An 18,184-nucleotide genomic window follows, 5' to 3' on the forward strand; every position below is an offset into this window, starting at 1 on the left:
TAGATGGCAGCAGATTTTTATCAAGAATGTCTCTGCAAATTTTTCCATTCATCCTTCCTTCAATTATATGAAGCTTGCCAGTGCCGTATGCTGAAAAACAGCCCCCACACCATGATGTTCCAAACTCCACTGTTGGTATGGTGTTTCTGGGGTGATGTGCAGTGCCATTTCACCTCGAAACATAATGTGTATTACGGCATCCAAAGAGCTCAATTTTGGACTCATCTGACCAGACCATATTCTCCCAGTATTTCACAGGCGTATCTAAATGTTGTGCAGCAAACTTTCAATGAGCTTCAACATCCTTTTTCTTCAGCAATGGAGTCTTGCGTGGTGAGCGTGCATACAGGCCATAGTGGTTGAGTGCATTACTTATTGTTTTCTTTGAAACAATTGTACCTGCTAATTCCAGGTCTTTCTGAAGGTTTCCACAAGTGGTCCTTGGCTCTTGGACAACTCTTCTGATAATTGTTTTCAATCCTCTGTCAGAAATCTTGCGAGGAGCACCTGGTCGTGGCCGGTTTATGGTGAAATTATGTTCTTTTCAATTCTGGATTATGGCCGCAAACAGTGCTCACTGCAACATTCAGAAGTTTAGAAACAATAAGGTTGCTTTACTGATAGATTTTAGCTGGTGCCTTGGCTTTCCATGCCTTTTTTGCACATCCTTTTCTTCATGTGTTCAATACTTTTCATTGTGTCATTCCATCTTAATACACATAACTTAATTTATGGACATCTATGGTTAATTTCTTTGCATGTGTGGGTTGCATGGGTTGTTACTGACATCTGATGCAAATTCCATGTCAATAGCACCTTTAGAAATATATTTACTGAGAAAAATTGTGACATGTTCAATACTTATTTTACCCGCTGTATAATACTTCATAGCTTAAGGATATTTGAACCTTAATGTCTGGAAAGTATTGACTGAAATAGAGCACCCATTCAACAAAACAACACTGAACCCACATAATACAGCCACAATAAAACCCTTTAATGCAATAGTGATTTAAATGCCAGTAGCCATGAGGCTGTCTGAACAAACAGACCGAGAGTATATTGCATAGGTTGTTAATTGGGGACAGTCCTTCATGATGGCGGAGTGAAAACAATAACCTGGGTCTCCAACAATCCTTCAGGGTCCCTCAGCAATAAAGTTCATGTTCTCGTTGACCATTTTTTCTTTAAACGTACAATCTCCCAGTGTTTGCTTCAGGACACTGCGGGAGTGTGTGTATGCATATTGATGCAAAGCATGGAGGTGGTGAGCTGGCTGGTCGCTGGGTCATGATGAATGTCCACTGCGGTGCAGAAAGTGTGCAGAGAGGCTTCCACACGGGTGTAGAAATCCTTCTTTATTCAAACAACACTTTAAGTCACACTGAGACCTACCAGTTCATAAGCACATTTCACAATGGTTTGTAAAAACAACATTTGAATCATTTAATTTTTTTTCACATTTGTAGATTAGCTTGAGGTTTGCTAAAAAAAAAATGCTATAAATAAGAACAAGTTGCTAGTTTGGCTTCGATATAAATAATGTAATAATACATAGTTCAAACAGACACTTCTCTCTAAAAACATTTAAATATTTTCAAATATTGCATTTACGAAACCATGTCTTCTAGTGCTCTTATTCATAAAGTTCTCCACAGATTAGTTAAAGCCATTTTCAAATGCCGAAGTAGTAGGGGGTGAGCAGAGGTTCGCCATAAGGACAGGTTTAGAAAAACAATCTCAGCCTCCCTGAGCAGAAAGTCACATCAATACCACATTTTAAATATTGAATAAAAACACTCAAAAGCTTGGCAAAACACACCACCCTCCATATTGATTTTGTAACTCTCAGTACAAGCAGGAACGGCCTCAGCATGTCTTTTTGTAGCTTGAGATTTTAAGTACTCAATGCAAAGGCATTGCAAAGGCATTGAGTACTTAAAAAGAAATCTAATTGTAGAACACACTACCCATTGCAGTTCACACGCTTCTAAAACTCGAATCAAATATATTTCTTTACAGGTCAACAGAAGTCCTTTGCTATTGCACAGAAATACAGGGCATTTTTCAATGGATAAAACTAATGACAAGGCAGGTTATATAGTGACATTTTGGTTTGGTTTGACAGCATAAATGACCACTGCTCTCAAGAAAGAAAAGACAAAAGTAAACCAAAAGACCCAACACAGGTTGCGTCTTAAATTCTATTATTTCTTTGTGTATGAAGATGATTTCCCCCCTGCAGCATGAAGTGAAAATGCATCTTCATCATCCAAATTTAAGGTTAAAAAAGGCAAACCCCTTTAACATTAGCTCAGCTTCATTTCCACATTCAACTACAGCCGTTAGAGACGAAAAATGAACCCTTCTTTCAACTTCCTCAGTGCTGCAGTGAGTGATATTCATAGAGGTGAACAAGTGCTAAATGAGCGCAACATGATAATATGACATTCAAGAGCACATTGACAATAAACACACAGGCCTAATATATAATTTTCTTGTAAAAACATGACTAAGACACAAACAGTTTAGTGTACAGCTTTCATCTAAAAAGGCAAGACAGTCAAATAAATATTCTTGAAGAAGCTCAAGGACAAATGTTCTCCACTTTTTAACTGAGAGGCGGTTGACTTACAGTGACCTCACAGGCGTGAATGGAGCGAGAGGTAACCCGTCTGAAAGCCCGTTTTAAACAAGCTAGAAGAAAAAAGGATACTTTAACAACCAGCCTCTCAATTATAAGCAGTTACTTTGATAAAAACCAGAAAAAGAGGGAAGAAAAGCAAAACGTGATACTGACAGAAGTCTTCCACACATTCACCACAAATGAAATCTAACAATTTAAACAGACAAACAAAACTGTTATTGATATTTAAATATTGCAAAACATACAAAAAACGTTTTCTTTGTAGTGTAAACATTGAATTCATGTCTGATGTCATTTCTGCACATGGAGAAATTATATAAAATAAATCATGTCCGTCATGAATATAAATTGTTCTCATTAAAATGTAAAAACAACATACTAAATCTCTTTTTTTTATTATTACTGTAATAATGTATATGTTAACATTTCTTTTGTATAAGTGTATTTACTGTAGTATTATAAATAGTTTATATGTGTAACATCTTAACTCATACTCCTCCAGCTTTGTCTTTACAAGGCAAAAACAATACTCGTGTCCCTGCCACACTCAGATACACACACATCCATACCCACGCTCACACACGCAAGCACACACAACCTGCCGCAGTCACACAGGGGTCACCAGGAGGCCCTATGTGCGATTGAGGGTCTGGAAGATTCTGGATATTTGGAGCATGACAGGGCCGGTCTCAGGGTCGTTCATCCACTGCGTGCTGTTCAGAGGATTCTCCAGCATGTCTTCAAACGCTGCGCACAAACACAGGGTGAACCCATAAGAATATATTTGAAGGAAACGGCAGCCTTTCAAAAGTCTTTAGAATGAATGTTATAGCGTTTTTGTTCTATCAATATACTTAACGATAAACATTATGTATCAGTTATGTGTTTGCATTGTTTAGGCACTGAAGCTTCTCGTTAAAAGGAAAAATAGATTATTTAAGGTCTTTTCACACCGAACCTGTACAGCTGAAATTAAAGCCGGGGCCTGTTTGGTCCCTTTTGATTAGTGGGGTGTTAAAAGCTCTAAATCAAACTCTGTTGCTGACCAAACAACCAGATGGAGATTACTTGAAGACACAAAGCGTATCAACCACTTCACGTTCTGATAGCCAAGAGCATGAAATAAAAAGCAAAACTAAAATCAAACGCATCTGCTCGTTACCTAGTCTTAAGAATGCACTCTTTTTACTGTATAGCCTGTGGTCAGAGTTACATCTTTTTTCTCTGTGGCTATCGGCTTGTAACTAGTTTATGATGTAAGAAGTGTTGTTACATGAAGCAGACCAAAACTAACGAGGCACTCCTGTAGCTTGGTCTGACAGATGTTTTGCAGCACCATAGTTCCATTGACAAATTTCCCAGCAACCTAAATGAGCTGTACTAGCCAGACAAACAGGCTCAAGTTTGACTAAATCAAAAAGGGTAAGTGGGTAACGCACTCTAAAATCCTACAATGTGCATCTTCTCTTCTTTGGTCAGTTAAGTTCATTGCATTTGTTAAATTAGGTTTCTTTTAGTTTTTTCAGCCTGCCTCAAGATGTTTACTGCGGAATGTGATTTCTTAATTATTACAGCATGAGTCTTTAATGTTCTGGAGGTGTAAACAGACTACATCATAACAAAATACTGATATTGAGATATTTGTTTATATTCTTGGTGCATTTGGTTGTGATTCAAATCAGCTACTACCCTGGTTTTTCTACTAAATGTGCCTAGACTTTACCGAGCAGGGTCTTGGGATTGGTTAGGCCTAACTGGACCACTGGATTCTCCAGAATGGCTTGGAACAACGGGCTGTTGGTGTCGATGCCTTTGTCCAGATCTTCTGGAGAGGGTTTCCTGTCCCCCAGCAGCCACTCACACTGCAGGATGCAAAAATACACAGTGAAAAACCAAAAATCCCAAATTGGTTTTAGAAAATACATTAACATCTTTATGTAGGATTTTTATTCAAATGATTTCCTTTTTAATAATGAATATTCTTTAAATTAGATATGAAAGGTCTTCATGTTTTGGACCACACATGGCCTTTGCAAATGGCTACAATAAGTAAAGTTTTCTATCAAAACAAAGAAGTCCAAATCATGATCTGCTGCTGCTGTATTTGTACTGTGCTTCCAACTCCTTTACTGCTGTACCAGCTCTGCTCGCAGACACTACTGTCAGGAGGAGTGGACCTACCGCAGCATCCTGCTGGTTGTTATTCACCCGCAGAGCATCGACCACTTCCTTCTCGTCAAACCCCATCTCCATCAGCGCAATGACAGCCTGCAGAAACAAAGAAAAATACAATGTGTTTGGTCTTATTAACAAGATACACAGCCATAGTTCTATGAAGCCCAGCAGGCGTCTTGGGGAGAAAAACTAATTTGCAGACAGTGGAAGAAGTAGCTAGAAGTATTGCAAGTACTTAAACAGCAGTATGTGGAAATGTTTTGCTGGAAGATGGAATTTGAATCACTTTTCTATTTTCAGAGATGCCGCGGAGCTGTGTTCCCTTGTTAAACTGAGGTACATTAAACTCTGCAATTAGTGAAATGAGAAGACTGTGAACATAATTAAAGTGACATAAAAACCCTATGACTAAAGCCACTAAACGCGTAATATCCATCAGTGCACATTCCAATAATGTCTTTTTATAAAGGGGCTGCCTCTGTTCATCTATTCTATTTCCAAACACTGAATGTTAGTTGATGCAGTTACAGACTGATCCGTCAGGTAAAAAAATTAATCACAGCCAGTTCTGAATTAAAAAGAATATAAGATCTTGGAGCTAAAGGATTCAGTCCGAAATGTGTGCTCTCTGTAGGGTTTGGAATGATAAATAGCATAGTCCAACATAACAAAAACTAATAGAAAACTCCAACATGAGCTATATAAAAGTAAGTAAAAGCCAAAGTAGTACTGAATGAAAGCGGAGACAGGATAAAGCCACCCACTCTTGAGTCCGGTCTGAACTCCCGTTTCCTGCGGATCCTCTTGAAGATCTCTGTTAGTTCGTCCTGCCTGCTGCTCTCTTCCGAGCTCGCCTGGCTGGAGAGACTGCGGAGAAGGTTAGGAACAGATGCAGAGAAAGAGGCAGAGGCTGAAGCAGAGGCAGAGGCTGAGGCCAAAGGGCCTGGTGTAGCAGCTGCTGTGGCTCCTGCTGCCCCAGAGGAGTCCTGTCCAGGTATGGGTGCGTCTACAGAGGGGTCGTCTACATGCTCGATAAGCCACTCCATCGCCTGGGTGACTGACATGCTGCAAAAAGAAAATTACATTTTTTGTGCTGACCTATTCCAAATTGTTTGAGTCATTTTCCGTTATGAGTGAGTTGTTATTTAAAAAAAAAAAAAACTTACTGATTCAATCTCAGCGCTTTGATGGCTCTGCTCTCAGGGAAACCCATCTCAGTGAGCTGCTGAAGGGCTGTTTCATCCACCCGGTCCTCTTCATCTTCATCCAACATTGCTACAAAAACACAAAGAGATCAGAGAATAACAGTTAGGCAATGTGGGAAATACCTACAACAATTCACATGAGGATCTGCTTTTTTTATTGCAAGATACATACTAAAATATGGCTCAGTCAGGTAAAAGAATAACTCTAGATGAGGTTAACTGTGTTGAGTCTAATGACAAAAACTAAGAAAGTACAAGGAAGACAAAACAAACAGCATCTCATTTCTCAATTCGTAAGAGCAATAAAATAAAATACACTCAGTTCAATTGAGAGAAGTGGCTCAGAGGTTTGCATTACTGCTGAACAGGCACCAGCTGAGGCCTCTATGTGGAGTTATCCCCAACTCTGTGTTAGTTAACTCCAGGTGCTCACATTTCACACGTCAACTGGAAACCCTGTACTGCCCTTAGATGTAAATGTGTATGTGTGTATGTGTTGCAACACACTGCCTGCCTGTCCTTGCCGTAACCTGCCTCTTGCGCAATGGCTACAGCTTTCCACAATCAACCATAACATGGAAGGTGTAGAGAGCATTAATGGAGGGATGTTTTTTTAATGTTTGCCCTATCTAAAAACAATCTAAAATAATACATTCTCATGACCATAACTCAGTTGTAAACATATATTTTGTGTTTCTAAACAAATTTAATTACTTTAAATGTTTGAGCCCCCGTCCCGGAAAAAACTGTTCTGCTCTGATTGGCTTGCAAGAAAAAAGATGGCCGTAGTTCTTAAGCCGATGGTGGAGAAAATCAGGGGTGGGGCTGTATATTCTAAAGAAACTGAATGTGGCATAGGAAGGGGAGCAAAATGTGATGGGTTTGATGAATCCTGACTGACTGTGTTGTCTTATATAACTATTTGTAGGTTAGTAGGGACATCAGATACCCAGATATATTTACACAAGCAGAGAAAAGGCAAGTTGTTGATGTCTCCTTTGACTAATAGTAAGCTTTACCATTGGCCTTTTTGAAGAGTTCAACAGCGTCAGGGTTCAAGGCAAGAAGTTTTTGGGCAACTTCGATGAGAGAAACCAGGATTTTTCTTAGCTCTGTCTGAAACTGGAACAACAAAAACACAAGGAAAATACTTAACATATTTGATGCAATGGCACACTTTGCACAGTCCACATTGGTAGAATCATTCTTATTCATACAACACATTTTAGATTTAAATGTATAATTTTGTAATTAGTTTTATATATAAAGTCTGTAATATAAATTTTCCACCGCCCAGAACCTTACATCTCTGATGTTATGCTGGGTAACAGTGCGGTCAGTGTGGCGCGTGGACAGATTGCCGGTGGCTTTCAGAATTGCATCTTTATCTGGAGCCTTGTTATCTTGTTTCTTCTGTGATGACCACGATAGAAAACAAAGAGAAATAATTAAAATTCAGGAAAAATAAGGTCACTATATTTCTGGTGCAGAATTTTAAATAATGATAAAAGCGTACCTTTTCTTCTGAACTAACTTCTGCCGTTTTTGGAGGGGTTGGAGGCGGTCTTTTCTTTATGAGCAGCAAAACATCTACAACATTTAGGAAACATGGTCAGTTCAGGGAAACAGTGTGGGATTGTGATGATTCAGAAACGTGTTAAATAGGTAATTACAAACCTTTATCTTTTAGATTTTCATCCGCAACAGTTTTAGTGTCTGTGAGGACTCTCTCTGTAGCAGCATGTATGAGTTTATGGTGGGTAAGTGTTTTGGGGTCTTCTAGACTTCCGTGCACATACTGTAAAAACAAAACACAATGTGAAAAACCTTAGAAAACAGCCAACAGAAGAGATAACCCTTTTGCCTCCTTTCATTATTGCGTAACTGACCGATTATTGTTTCAATTAATCATAAAGTCATAAAGTAAGAAAAAGGGGCATCCATAAACTGTGTTTTCTGTTTGACGAAAAGAGCAAAGCTGTAAATATTTTATTTACAATTTCAAAAAACCAGAAAATAGGATATTTTCACATCAGCGAAAGCTAGAATACATTTGGCATTTGCACTTAATAAATTGTTAAAACGATTTGTTAATATTGAAAATTGTTGTTAATATATTTTCTATCTGTAATTTAAACCTAAAACAAAAATAAGTGCACATTATACCAGCAGCAAATGTAATTAATGATTAATTGCTTTAGCCAAATATCAGACTAACACATATTCTCCAATGTGAGTATTTAATGCGTATTTTCTGTACACTTCTCACGTTGTCATGAGAAACAAACATTAGTCTACCACCTGAGGTTATGCTATGGGCCATAGAAGGAGAAGAGAAATTTGATGTATAATAATAGACAGCCAGTAAAGCAGCATGCCTCTCAGTCTAGCCACCATTGGTAACAGAAAAGGGGCAGAGTCGGACTGTTAGCTAGCTAGCATGAGAGGGGCAGCCAAGGTGCTAAATTATAAATAGCAAGGTCTACCCAGTTACTATAAATACAAAGCCTGTGACACTGACACTGACAGTTTACACAGAGGGGAGGGTAAAATGCAAACACCCCAGGCAGAGGAGTGACAGGACAAAAAAAAAGCAACAAGGGAATACACAAACAACCCAAAACCTACATGTTTCAAGCACTTCTCCTTCAGTTTCTCAACAGTGGTGTCTTCTGTGACCTCTTCCAACCATTCCGTGCCGTCCATGGTGCATATATGTATTTTCAACACTTTCCCAGCGAATATCTTCTCCTCCTGGACGAACATAGCTGCAGTCTAAGAGGGAAGAGTACCAGTCCAGTGACGTTAGCTAGCAGCAGTTGCTATGTGCTCCTGGCAAGCTAGCGTGCTAATATTAGCATCCAGCTAGCCGTCTCTCCTTAAATCCTCCAACAGCTGAGCAACACAAGGCGCTGATTAGCTGAGGGCCATCTCTGCTTTCCTCTGCCGGGTTTCGCTGCTGTGCCAAGCGGCTATAGTTCCCCGTGACCACCGAGTTGTTTATTATTCCCAGCAAACACACAAGCTGCCAGACAGCGAGTACCCTATTTTTACTGTAATATTCGAACTTTGAACTTCAATGACGCTACCGCGCGGTGCATCATGGGGGCCGTAGTTCTTATGAGGCACAGGCCATCCAGTGGATACAAAATCATCCTGGTTCATAAACATAGGTGTAGTGTTGCCTGTGTACGCTTGTATCTTATTTTTGTTTTTATACTGGTTGTTATTTACCCATGTAATGACATCCTACACCAAAGATTTAATTTAGATTTGAATATATGTACGTTTTGTAAATCAGATATTGAAACATTAGAACATCTCTTCTTTTGTAGTATACTGTAACTTATTGGGATACTTTCCAGTATTGGATGATTTATTACCAAAATATTCCTATGTTAACATATAAAAATATGAAAGTTGGCCTTGAATAAGAGAACAAAGAAACTGAATTTGGAAATATTAATGTGATTATATTTAATTCACAAATGTAGTGTTTTAAAATCTCTCCTATATATATTTAATATTGCAGAATAGAGAAACTTTAAGACTCACACACTTTCATGTTGTACCCATGAGGCCATCATATATGAGGTACTTTTACCAGCACTATACCCTTGTTTATAAAACTCACCCCTGTTTTAAAAATACACCAGTAGTTAGGACTGTGTGAAAACCAAAAAGTGCAATGCAGTAATTTTAAATATTCCCTAAATGTATAAGGAATGATACTATCCGGGCAAAGCCTGCATCTTCCCAAGACTCACAGGAACCCCACTACTTAAGGTTAACTGTGTTTCAAATGGTGTGTGCTAGTAGTGAATAGTTGTTTGGGAATATATAAACACTAAGCCTAATATAAACTGACAAATAAGGACCATAATTGGTTGAAAAATATAAAAATGTTTGGCATGACATGTTTTCCAATGTCTTGTTTGATCTGAGTAAGAGTAATCACAAACAGGTAGCTTACAATGGTATAAAAAAAATCGACACTGGAAATCCATATACCATAGCCTTGGAGAATGTACTTTGTCAGAAAATATTAAGACAAAAAACAAATATGTTATTTTTGTTTTAAGTTGAACGTGTGTGTGGTTTTCTTTCGCCACACAGCAAAATGGGTGCAGTTGTACTAAAATCCCAGAGGCAGTCAGGAACTTAAGATTACTTTGGACCCAGTAAATCATTGTTTTCCTAATAGTTAAATAAGCCAATGGCAATACATATTTCATGCAAAGATTGCTTGACTTAGTTTTAACCTTACATGTTTCCACAACATACACACTCTGCAGTAACTCTACAGCTGAACCTTTCATTTGGGTCACTCAATTGTAAAATATAAAGCTCACAATTACCGCCACTAGAGGGAGACACACAAAGTAAAATAGTAGTACTTGGCCCTTTCAAAATGTAAATGTATGTATGCAATGCTTTATTTTATGAATAAAAGTCCCTTTTAATAACTATTGATCTCAGGTTGGAACTATCAGAACTGTTTTTACTGTAGTTATAGTACCAAATCTATAATTAATTACTAGCTAGTTTCTTGTTTGACAGTGTATATTCAACATGGATCTTTAGTGATTGTGTACAGTAAAAAATAAATGAAGACAGTTACCATAAGTTCAAGACACATAAGTGCCTTTTTATTACGACGAGAAATATTTTTTTACAGATTGAAAATGAAAAGGGAAAAATACATTTCTTGGAAAGTATACATTTATACGGGGAAGGAAACATATTGCAGATATCATTACTACAACCTAATGTTTAGAAAAACAGAAACACATTTTTCGCAAACTATAACAGGGAGTGTCTCACAAAGGACTGAAGCAAAAGAGAACTTAGCCAACACTTTTTTTTATCACGAACCAAAGTGTAACAAAAACATTTAATGATATGCACAAATGGTTGCCTCAGTGGATTTGATGTGTGACAGAACAGTAAATAAATATGAATTTATTATACCTAAATATTTATGTGTTTTTCCTTTTTATGAGAAAAATGTCTCCTAACAATATATCTATTTGTAAATAGTTCAAATTTATTTATGCATCAGGAACATTAAAATACAAAATATATATTCTGTTCTGTTTGACATTTTAGAGGCTGTTGACTGGTGCGAGAACTATCAAAATAGCATGCTTAAGACATCAGATTTCTTAAACAAAATCTTGCTTACAAGGGAATTGTATAACATATGTACAAAAAGGAAGAACACAGCCATAGGCTCAAACTAATAGGAGGGAGAGGGGAAATACATTTTCCTTTTCCCTCCGGACAACATCACACACTGTGGCCAACGGGCCAGTTCTGAGACACCTTAGGCCTGTCTTAACTGCCAATCTCCAAGATGGCTGTATACTGTACAACATATCACATCTCCAACACACCTCTACATATGAACACAATCAAATCTACAGGCACAACGAAATATTGTTCCATTGATTCAAGAAATGTACACAATTGTAGAGAGTGTAACTAAGAATCACATGATATTTTAAAAGGGGGGGAATTGTGAAATCATACAGGACATGTGTTCTGTTAACAGTCACAACTTGTTTATCAATGATTGACTAAAATATTTGCTTCCCTAAGAACAAATTGAAATAACACTGAAACTTAAAATGTGCTATATAAAATGCCCAATAATCACAAGCTTATTTATAAACAAGATTATACAAAAAAAATATAAACAAAAGATTGGGAAATCATATGAAAAAGGCAAAGACTAAAATTCCTTAAGGAAATAAATACCCAGTGTGTATGCTGCGGCTTCACTGCAGAAAATAAATGCTAAAAGAAAAGAGACTAAAGGACTCTGTCTGTCCTGCGTTTGACCCTGCACCATGGCTCACCAAATTTCTGTAAGCAGGCAATGCGTATAAATAAGGCATTAATAAATAAAAAGAATGGATGAAATAAAGGTGTTGCTGTTAGTATAAAAGCTTATAAAAATGTCCTATTAAATCGTGTTTTCAGTTTTGCCCTTTTTCTTTTCTTTTTTCCACAAAGAGTGCCTTTTTATAATAAAAAAATATACAGCAGCTCATCTGGGCGTGAAGCTTGTTTTATTTTATTTGAACTGTTCAGGTATATGTCCGATCTGAGACTGCATGCTCGTCGGTGGACTTGAAATGCCCTCCGACCAGTCGGACATGTTAGAGTGAGGAGAGGAACTTGACCACTGGTCGGGGGAGCCGGGGGAGGGGGTCAGAAAGGGGTGATCAGGCACCTGCACCTGATGGTTTGGGGTGTTGTCCATGGGGCCTGAATAGCTGTGCTGGGAGGGTGGGGTGAGGAACTGGGTGCTGGGCATGGACTGGCTGATGGAGGAGGGCATGATCTGGGTCTCCTGTGGCAGGATGGTGTGGATGGGTATGCTCGAGTTTCCGCTGCCCTGCTGGAGCTCCGGGGAGCTGAGCTCGCTGCTGATGAAGTTCTGGCTGCTGGTGGTGTTAGAGTTCTGGTGCTGCAGCTGGATGCTCTGCTGCTGCTGCTGGAGCTGCTGCAGGTTCTGCATCTGCTGCATCTGCTGCTGCTGCATGATATGGGGCTGTGGACCCAGTCTGCTGTTCTGGATACCCTGGTAGCTCATCATCTGAGACAGGCTGTTGGCAGGGTGGCCGTTATGGAGCGCAGTCATCATCCCGTGCTGCAGGGCTCCCTGACCGCCGGCTGCTCCTCTCATGGGGTTGAACTGGCTTGCCTGGCTCATGTTGTTGTGCATCCTGGACAGCCAATCGCATTGGCCATTTATAGCACCCTGACCGCCACCGCTGGACACGGGCATGTGGGTGAGACGGGGAGGCAGCGGGTCAAACTGCATTCGAGCCAGCTCCTGCTTGTTTGGCATCACCATGTGGTTCACAGACAGGTGTGGGTCGGACATGCCCTGCAGATGGTTTAGGGACACAGGCGACTGCTGGAAAGGGGACGTCATCATGGGCGGCGAGGCCACGTCAGACACATAGCCGTGTGGAGACTCCAACGAGTCGACCGGTGACAAAACCCCTGAGCTGTCCAGCAGGTTTCCGGACTTCCCGTCCTGCGAGTTCTTTTTCTTCACCTTCATGTCTTTGCCATCCTTGCAGCCGATACCCTTGGTGCTGGGCTTGCGCGCCTTCTTGCCCTGGCCTTGAGGCTGGTGCTGTTTCATGCCGCCCAGGTAGCCGTTGGGCGAGCAGAGAGGGGGGGACAGTGTGGTGCTCATCGACCCTCCATGCATGTGAGGGCTCCGTACCAGGTTGTAATCGTCCATCAGCCGCACGATGTCGTGGTGCATTCTTTCCTGCGCAATATCTCTGGGCAGCCGGTCCATGTGGTCGGTGATCTCTCTGTTAGCGAAATGGTCCAGCAAGACCTTGGCAGTCTCGAAGCTTCCTTCCCTCGCAGCCAAGAATAGAGGTGTTTCCTCCTGAGGCAGACAGAAAGGAGACAGCGTATTTAGAGTCACAGGAATGTTGTTTCGGAAGGACGTATCACTATTTGTTGCCATAGCTTTTAATGTTGAAATCATTTGTTTTCATACAATTCCCATCTCCTGTGGTTCTTCATCGTGACTTTTATTTATTTCTATCAATGTACTGTTTTGTTTCTAAATGTGGTCTGTTAATCTTTTCTTTAAATATTTGTGGGTCTGTTCGTGTTTTGTGAAGCAATTTGGGCAGGTTTGTTTGAAAGATGCTATAGAAATGAATCTGAGTAGTTTTGGAAAACTGAGAGCAGTTCTTCTCACCTTGTTATTTTGCATGTCCTTGTTGGCACTGTTCTTGAGCAGCACAATGGCAGCCTCCACATTATTGACTGCTGCGGCCCAATGTAGGGCGGATTTACCTGCAGAGGCAAAAAAAAGGATTATTATTATTAAGCATTTTTTTATGCACTAAAAGCTCTGATTTAACAACATAAGGTACTACATTGCAATGATTTTTAAGCTTATATAATTAGAATCAAATGGAAAACTTACCAAAATCATCGATTGCATTGACATCAGCGTGACAGCTTATGAGCTCCTCCACCATGCCCTCCACCGCCAGCCGGGCAGCCAGGATCAGGGGTGTAGTACCGTCATGCATGCGGGCATCCAAGTCAGTAGCACGGTTTCTTATCAGGATCTAAAGAGACAAACATCATGTTACTCCTTTTAGCATTTGTAACTTCTGGTCTGCAATAGTATAAAGATTATTTGACAGCTTTACTTTTTAGGGCTGCAATTATTTTGGACTGGAAACTGACCTATGAATTGTTAAGCCTGTGAAATGTCAAAATGACAATCCTCATTTCACACAGCCAAGGATTCTTCAAATAGTTAATTCTGTCTAAAAATTCAAACCCACAACATGAACACATTTCATTAATAAGAAATATAAATAATAGGAAAGCAAATTGTTCCATTCGAGAAGATAGAAATGACTAATGTTTGGCATTTTTGCTTGATTAATTATTTATTACAATTATGATTGACTGCTTTTCAACTGATGCATTAACATTTTAGCACTAACACTTTAACTATTTAATCTAGGAAATAATTAATAAAATAATCTTGGAATAGAGAACCCACCTGGAAGACCCCCTGGGCGTCAGCTGCCACAGCGGCGTGCAGAGGCGTCCTGCCCATGTTGTCCTGCACGTTGGCGTCAGCGCTGGCCTCCAGCAGGCGCTTGGCGGCGTCGGAGCGAGCGTAGCGGGCGGCCAGGTGCAGAGCGGTTTCACCCGTGCGGTCGGTCTGGTTGTGAAGGTTCGCGCCCTGGTAGATGAAGTCATTGATGACGTTGGCGGAGGCGTCTTCCTCTTCTTCACTGTTGCCTGTTTCTAAGCCTCCCCCGCTGCAGGAGGCAATCATCAGCGGCGTGAATCCATCTGGACAGAGAGGGGAGAGGGAGAGTGTGATTTGGAAGAAAGGCCCCAGTGACTGCTACAGGAGCCTCACTTCACAGCAGCAGGCGGATCAAAACAAAGTAGGCCTAACAAACAAATCGAATGCGGATTTGACACTTTTGCCTGCGTTGACTCATCACAGCCCTCTCCTTTCGATAATGGATTTTGATCCAGGCCCTGCTGCAGGAGAAGCTTCAGAAGGAAAGCGAAGCTAGGGGGATAGAGGCCGGGGCTTGCTAAAGCTAGGCTGCTGCAAAAACGAAGAATTAATATCTAGCTGTGAGACGCAGCTCAGAGAGTGGACTTGAATAGGTTTTCTCCTCTTCAAAAGGATAGCAAGCCCCAGATCTCACAGATTTGGTCTATTCAAGTGCATCGATCCACGACGGGAGGGAAAAAAGTGTGATCTAAAGTTGCTAACCCTGTTTCTTTGATTTTGTCTAGCTTTTCTTCAGGGAATTTGGCACTTACTACAAAATTGGGTTTTTGCATTTGATGCCCTCATCGTTGTTTTTTTAATGTTCGATAGAAAAAAAACAGAGGCCCATTACTGGTCAAATGATTAACCTGATCAGGAATCAGTGTTTTCCCCAAGGCGCCAGGCTTCCAGCCGGCTGCTTTGAAGAAGATCCTTTACCCTGAGGACATGGGGCTTTAGCTACTCCTACATGCGCGATTATACACACAAAAAACGCACACACTAGAATTGTGAAAGAATCAATCCAGACACACACACACACACACACACACACACACACACACACACACACACACACACACACACACACACACACACACACACACACACACACACACACACACACACACACACACACACACACACACACACACACACACACACACACACACACACACACACACACACACACACACACACACACACACACACACACACACACATTTTATACCTTTAATCAACCTGAACAGGTTACAATTTCTTCCAAAAACAGATTCTATTCATATTTTTTCACAAAAATGAAGCTAACATTAAACAATTACGTTTTATCTTTAAAAAGTTATTTGAAGAAGTCATTTAAAATAAAAAAGAAACAAAAAGAGTTCCAAATCCAATGTTTGTATTATTGAGAAAGCACATGTTGGGTCACCCACCTGGTCCCCGGACATTGACATCCATGCAGTCATTCTCAATCTCGCCCTGAGGGGGTGTGGGAGCGATTGAGGGGATGCGCAGGTCGGCGGCATCCAGGTGCTGCTGCGTCCACTGACGGTGGTCCGTTTGGTTGTCCACCTCCAGGATAGCCTGCTCGTCAAACTGCTGCAACAGAAACAGCAGGACGTGATGCAAATTAAATTCAGCAGGATTGTTTAAATAAAATAAAATAAATTGTCAGTAGATTCAAAAAAAGTTTAATTTGATTTAAATTGTAATGCATATATTTTAAACATTTAAAATGCACAATCAAGTTTACTTGAGTCCCACAAAGAGATGAATTCAAAAAATCCCAACTAAGTGTTTGTAAGAAATTGTTTTTGCAATTTAAAAACATTTTAAAATCCTGAAAACCATCAAGGTGTCGTATTTCAGTTTCCTTACCCTAAAACGTTTTGCATCCGAAGGCTCGTCTTCTCCCCACTCATTTTGCGCTTCGTCCATGAGTGAAATGTCCGAGGCGTTTTTCAGTGGCCTGTGAAGAACCAGAAAAGCCAGTAAAGATCTGTGAACTCTGCTGCCTCCATCCCATCCAAGCCCCCCACCATTAATGGTGCAGCAATGCCGAAAAACTAAAGCATTGATTAAATCCATACCCCACCCCTCTGCCCCAACAAGTCAATTAATGCGCACCTTAACCAGCTATATCATTATCATTAATGATCCAGGCAAAAACCCCCTCTCTTAAATTTGACTGATCACGCACACCCATTTTGACCATCAAAACTAGCCCTTCACCTGACCCGCGACGAAACATGTACCTGAACGCCACTCTGTGAATAAACGAAACTTACTTTAATCCCACAGAATCCTCCCCGACAGGCTCACGTCTCTTCTTCTTGCTGGTCTCGGTGGTCTTGAAGCCCTCGGGGAGCCAGAGGCGCCCGTGCTCATGGCGGCGCTTTCGGGCAGCCACCATCCCCACTCCAAGGAAGGCCAGTATCCCAATGCCGGCCAGGACCAAGTAGATCGGGTAGAGGTCCTGCGATGGTGGTGGGTCCACACCGCCTGGTAGGAAAAGGGACGACATGGTCAAGAAGTGGACGTGGACCGACCTAGGATCAGCCCGAGTGCTGGAGCAGAGCGAGTCCGACTCTTCCTCGCCCCCACGGTTCCCACTCCAAAACACACCGCAACCAGCACTGAGCGCCACAAACTGACTGACGATCCTCACCGTTTGTAAAGCTAGCTTCTACTATCTGTTCAGTTATAATCGGAATTGCTAACCACTTTTCATCAAAAAAGGAAAAAAAGGATGGGGCGTGATAAAAAAGAAAAAAGGGGAAAAAACGAACATCACCACCTCCTCTCTGCCTTTTCAACCCAGGGTACCAAGAGACAACTTTACCATTTCTTCTTTAAGAGAAAAAAAGGAGGGGGATTAATGAACTTCAAATTACTGCACGCGCTTTAAGCTGTAAAGACGAAGGATTTATTAGGATTTTCGAGATAACAAAGACTCCCAACTTCTAGCACACTCCCGATCAATTTTTCCCCTTCTCTTTTTTTCCACTAACGATTTTGAAATGATAAACTCCCCCAACCTAAACCCTTAGAGATGCATTAAGTCCTGGTATTACATTCAACGAGGTGAAGGTTGCAGCAGCCCCTCACACTGTGGGATGAAGTGTGTGTGCGTGCATGTGAGAGTGTGTTATCTGTGGACGTATATGTGTACATGTCTGTGAGAGGTAGAGAGAGACAGACAGATAGAGATGGAGTTTAAGAATGTGTGAGTAGGGGGTGGTTGAGTTGATTTGCAGCAATTAACCATTTTGGAGCCTGAAGCTAGTGGATTTACACACAGAGAGAAGGATTGATTGTTTAGGCCATGAGATTCACAATTGCATTTGTTCAACGCTGCATAACAAATACACAATCAAACAGCGGTAAGGGTTAGGACCCGACCAGAGGGCAGGGCGGATACGTTAAGTTTGAATGGAAGAGCACGTGTCTTACCTTCTTGTGTGCATGAGTATGTGTGTGTGGATCGTAGAGCAAGGCCTCCAAGGATCATACCAGCAGGTCACACTTATCTACATTACAACTCTCACCTTCCAGAGTTTGGGCTTTATTTATGTT

The 18,184-nt window shown here is 40.8% G+C and overlaps 2 protein-coding genes across 3 annotated transcripts in view; both read right to left on the reverse strand.

Annotated features, from left to right (window-relative positions):
• Window positions 1–976: 976 nt before the first annotated feature.
• Window positions 977–9,108, reverse strand: ubac1 (UBA domain containing 1). Its single transcript, XM_063898019.1, has 10 exons — window positions 8,656–9,108; window positions 7,705–7,825; window positions 7,544–7,617; window positions 7,333–7,440; window positions 7,047–7,149; window positions 5,989–6,097; window positions 5,587–5,887; window positions 4,829–4,915; window positions 4,371–4,509; window positions 977–3,394 (listed from the first exon to the last, which is right to left on the reverse strand). Exons 1-10 carry the CDS (start codon window positions 8,791–8,793, stop codon window positions 3,279–3,281), a joined length of 1,296 nt encoding a protein of 431 aa, XP_063754089.1. The 5' UTR covers window positions 8,794–9,108; the 3' UTR covers window positions 977–3,278.
• A 1,542-nt stretch (window positions 9,109–10,650) lies between these two features.
• The window catches only part of LOC134873638 (neurogenic locus notch homolog protein 1-like), a 42,287-nt gene continuing 34,753 nt past the window's right edge, over window positions 10,651–18,184 (reverse strand). The window contains exons 28-34 of one of the 2 annotated variants that reach the window (XM_063897425.1): window positions 16,897–17,110; window positions 16,487–16,577; window positions 16,042–16,204; window positions 14,594–14,892; window positions 14,000–14,147; window positions 13,769–13,866; window positions 10,651–13,447 (exon numbers count right to left, since the gene is read on the reverse strand). In XM_063897425.1, the coding sequence (XP_063753495.1) occupies window positions 12,107–13,447; window positions 13,769–13,866; window positions 14,000–14,147; window positions 14,594–14,892; window positions 16,042–16,204; window positions 16,487–16,577; window positions 16,897–17,110 (2,354 nt within the window). In that variant the 3' untranslated portion in view covers window positions 10,651–12,106. Of the gene's footprint in view, window positions 13,448–13,768; window positions 13,867–13,999; window positions 14,148–14,593; window positions 14,893–16,041; window positions 16,208–16,486; window positions 16,578–16,896; window positions 17,111–18,184 lie in introns of both variants that reach the window. The other variant, XM_063897424.1, reaches the window with a different exon arrangement.

This window comes from Eleginops maclovinus, chromosome 12, assembly GCF_036324505.1.
Source record: "Eleginops maclovinus isolate JMC-PN-2008 ecotype Puerto Natales chromosome 12, JC_Emac_rtc_rv5, whole genome shotgun sequence".
NCBI lineage: Eukaryota > Metazoa > Chordata > Actinopteri > Perciformes > Eleginopidae > Eleginops > Eleginops maclovinus.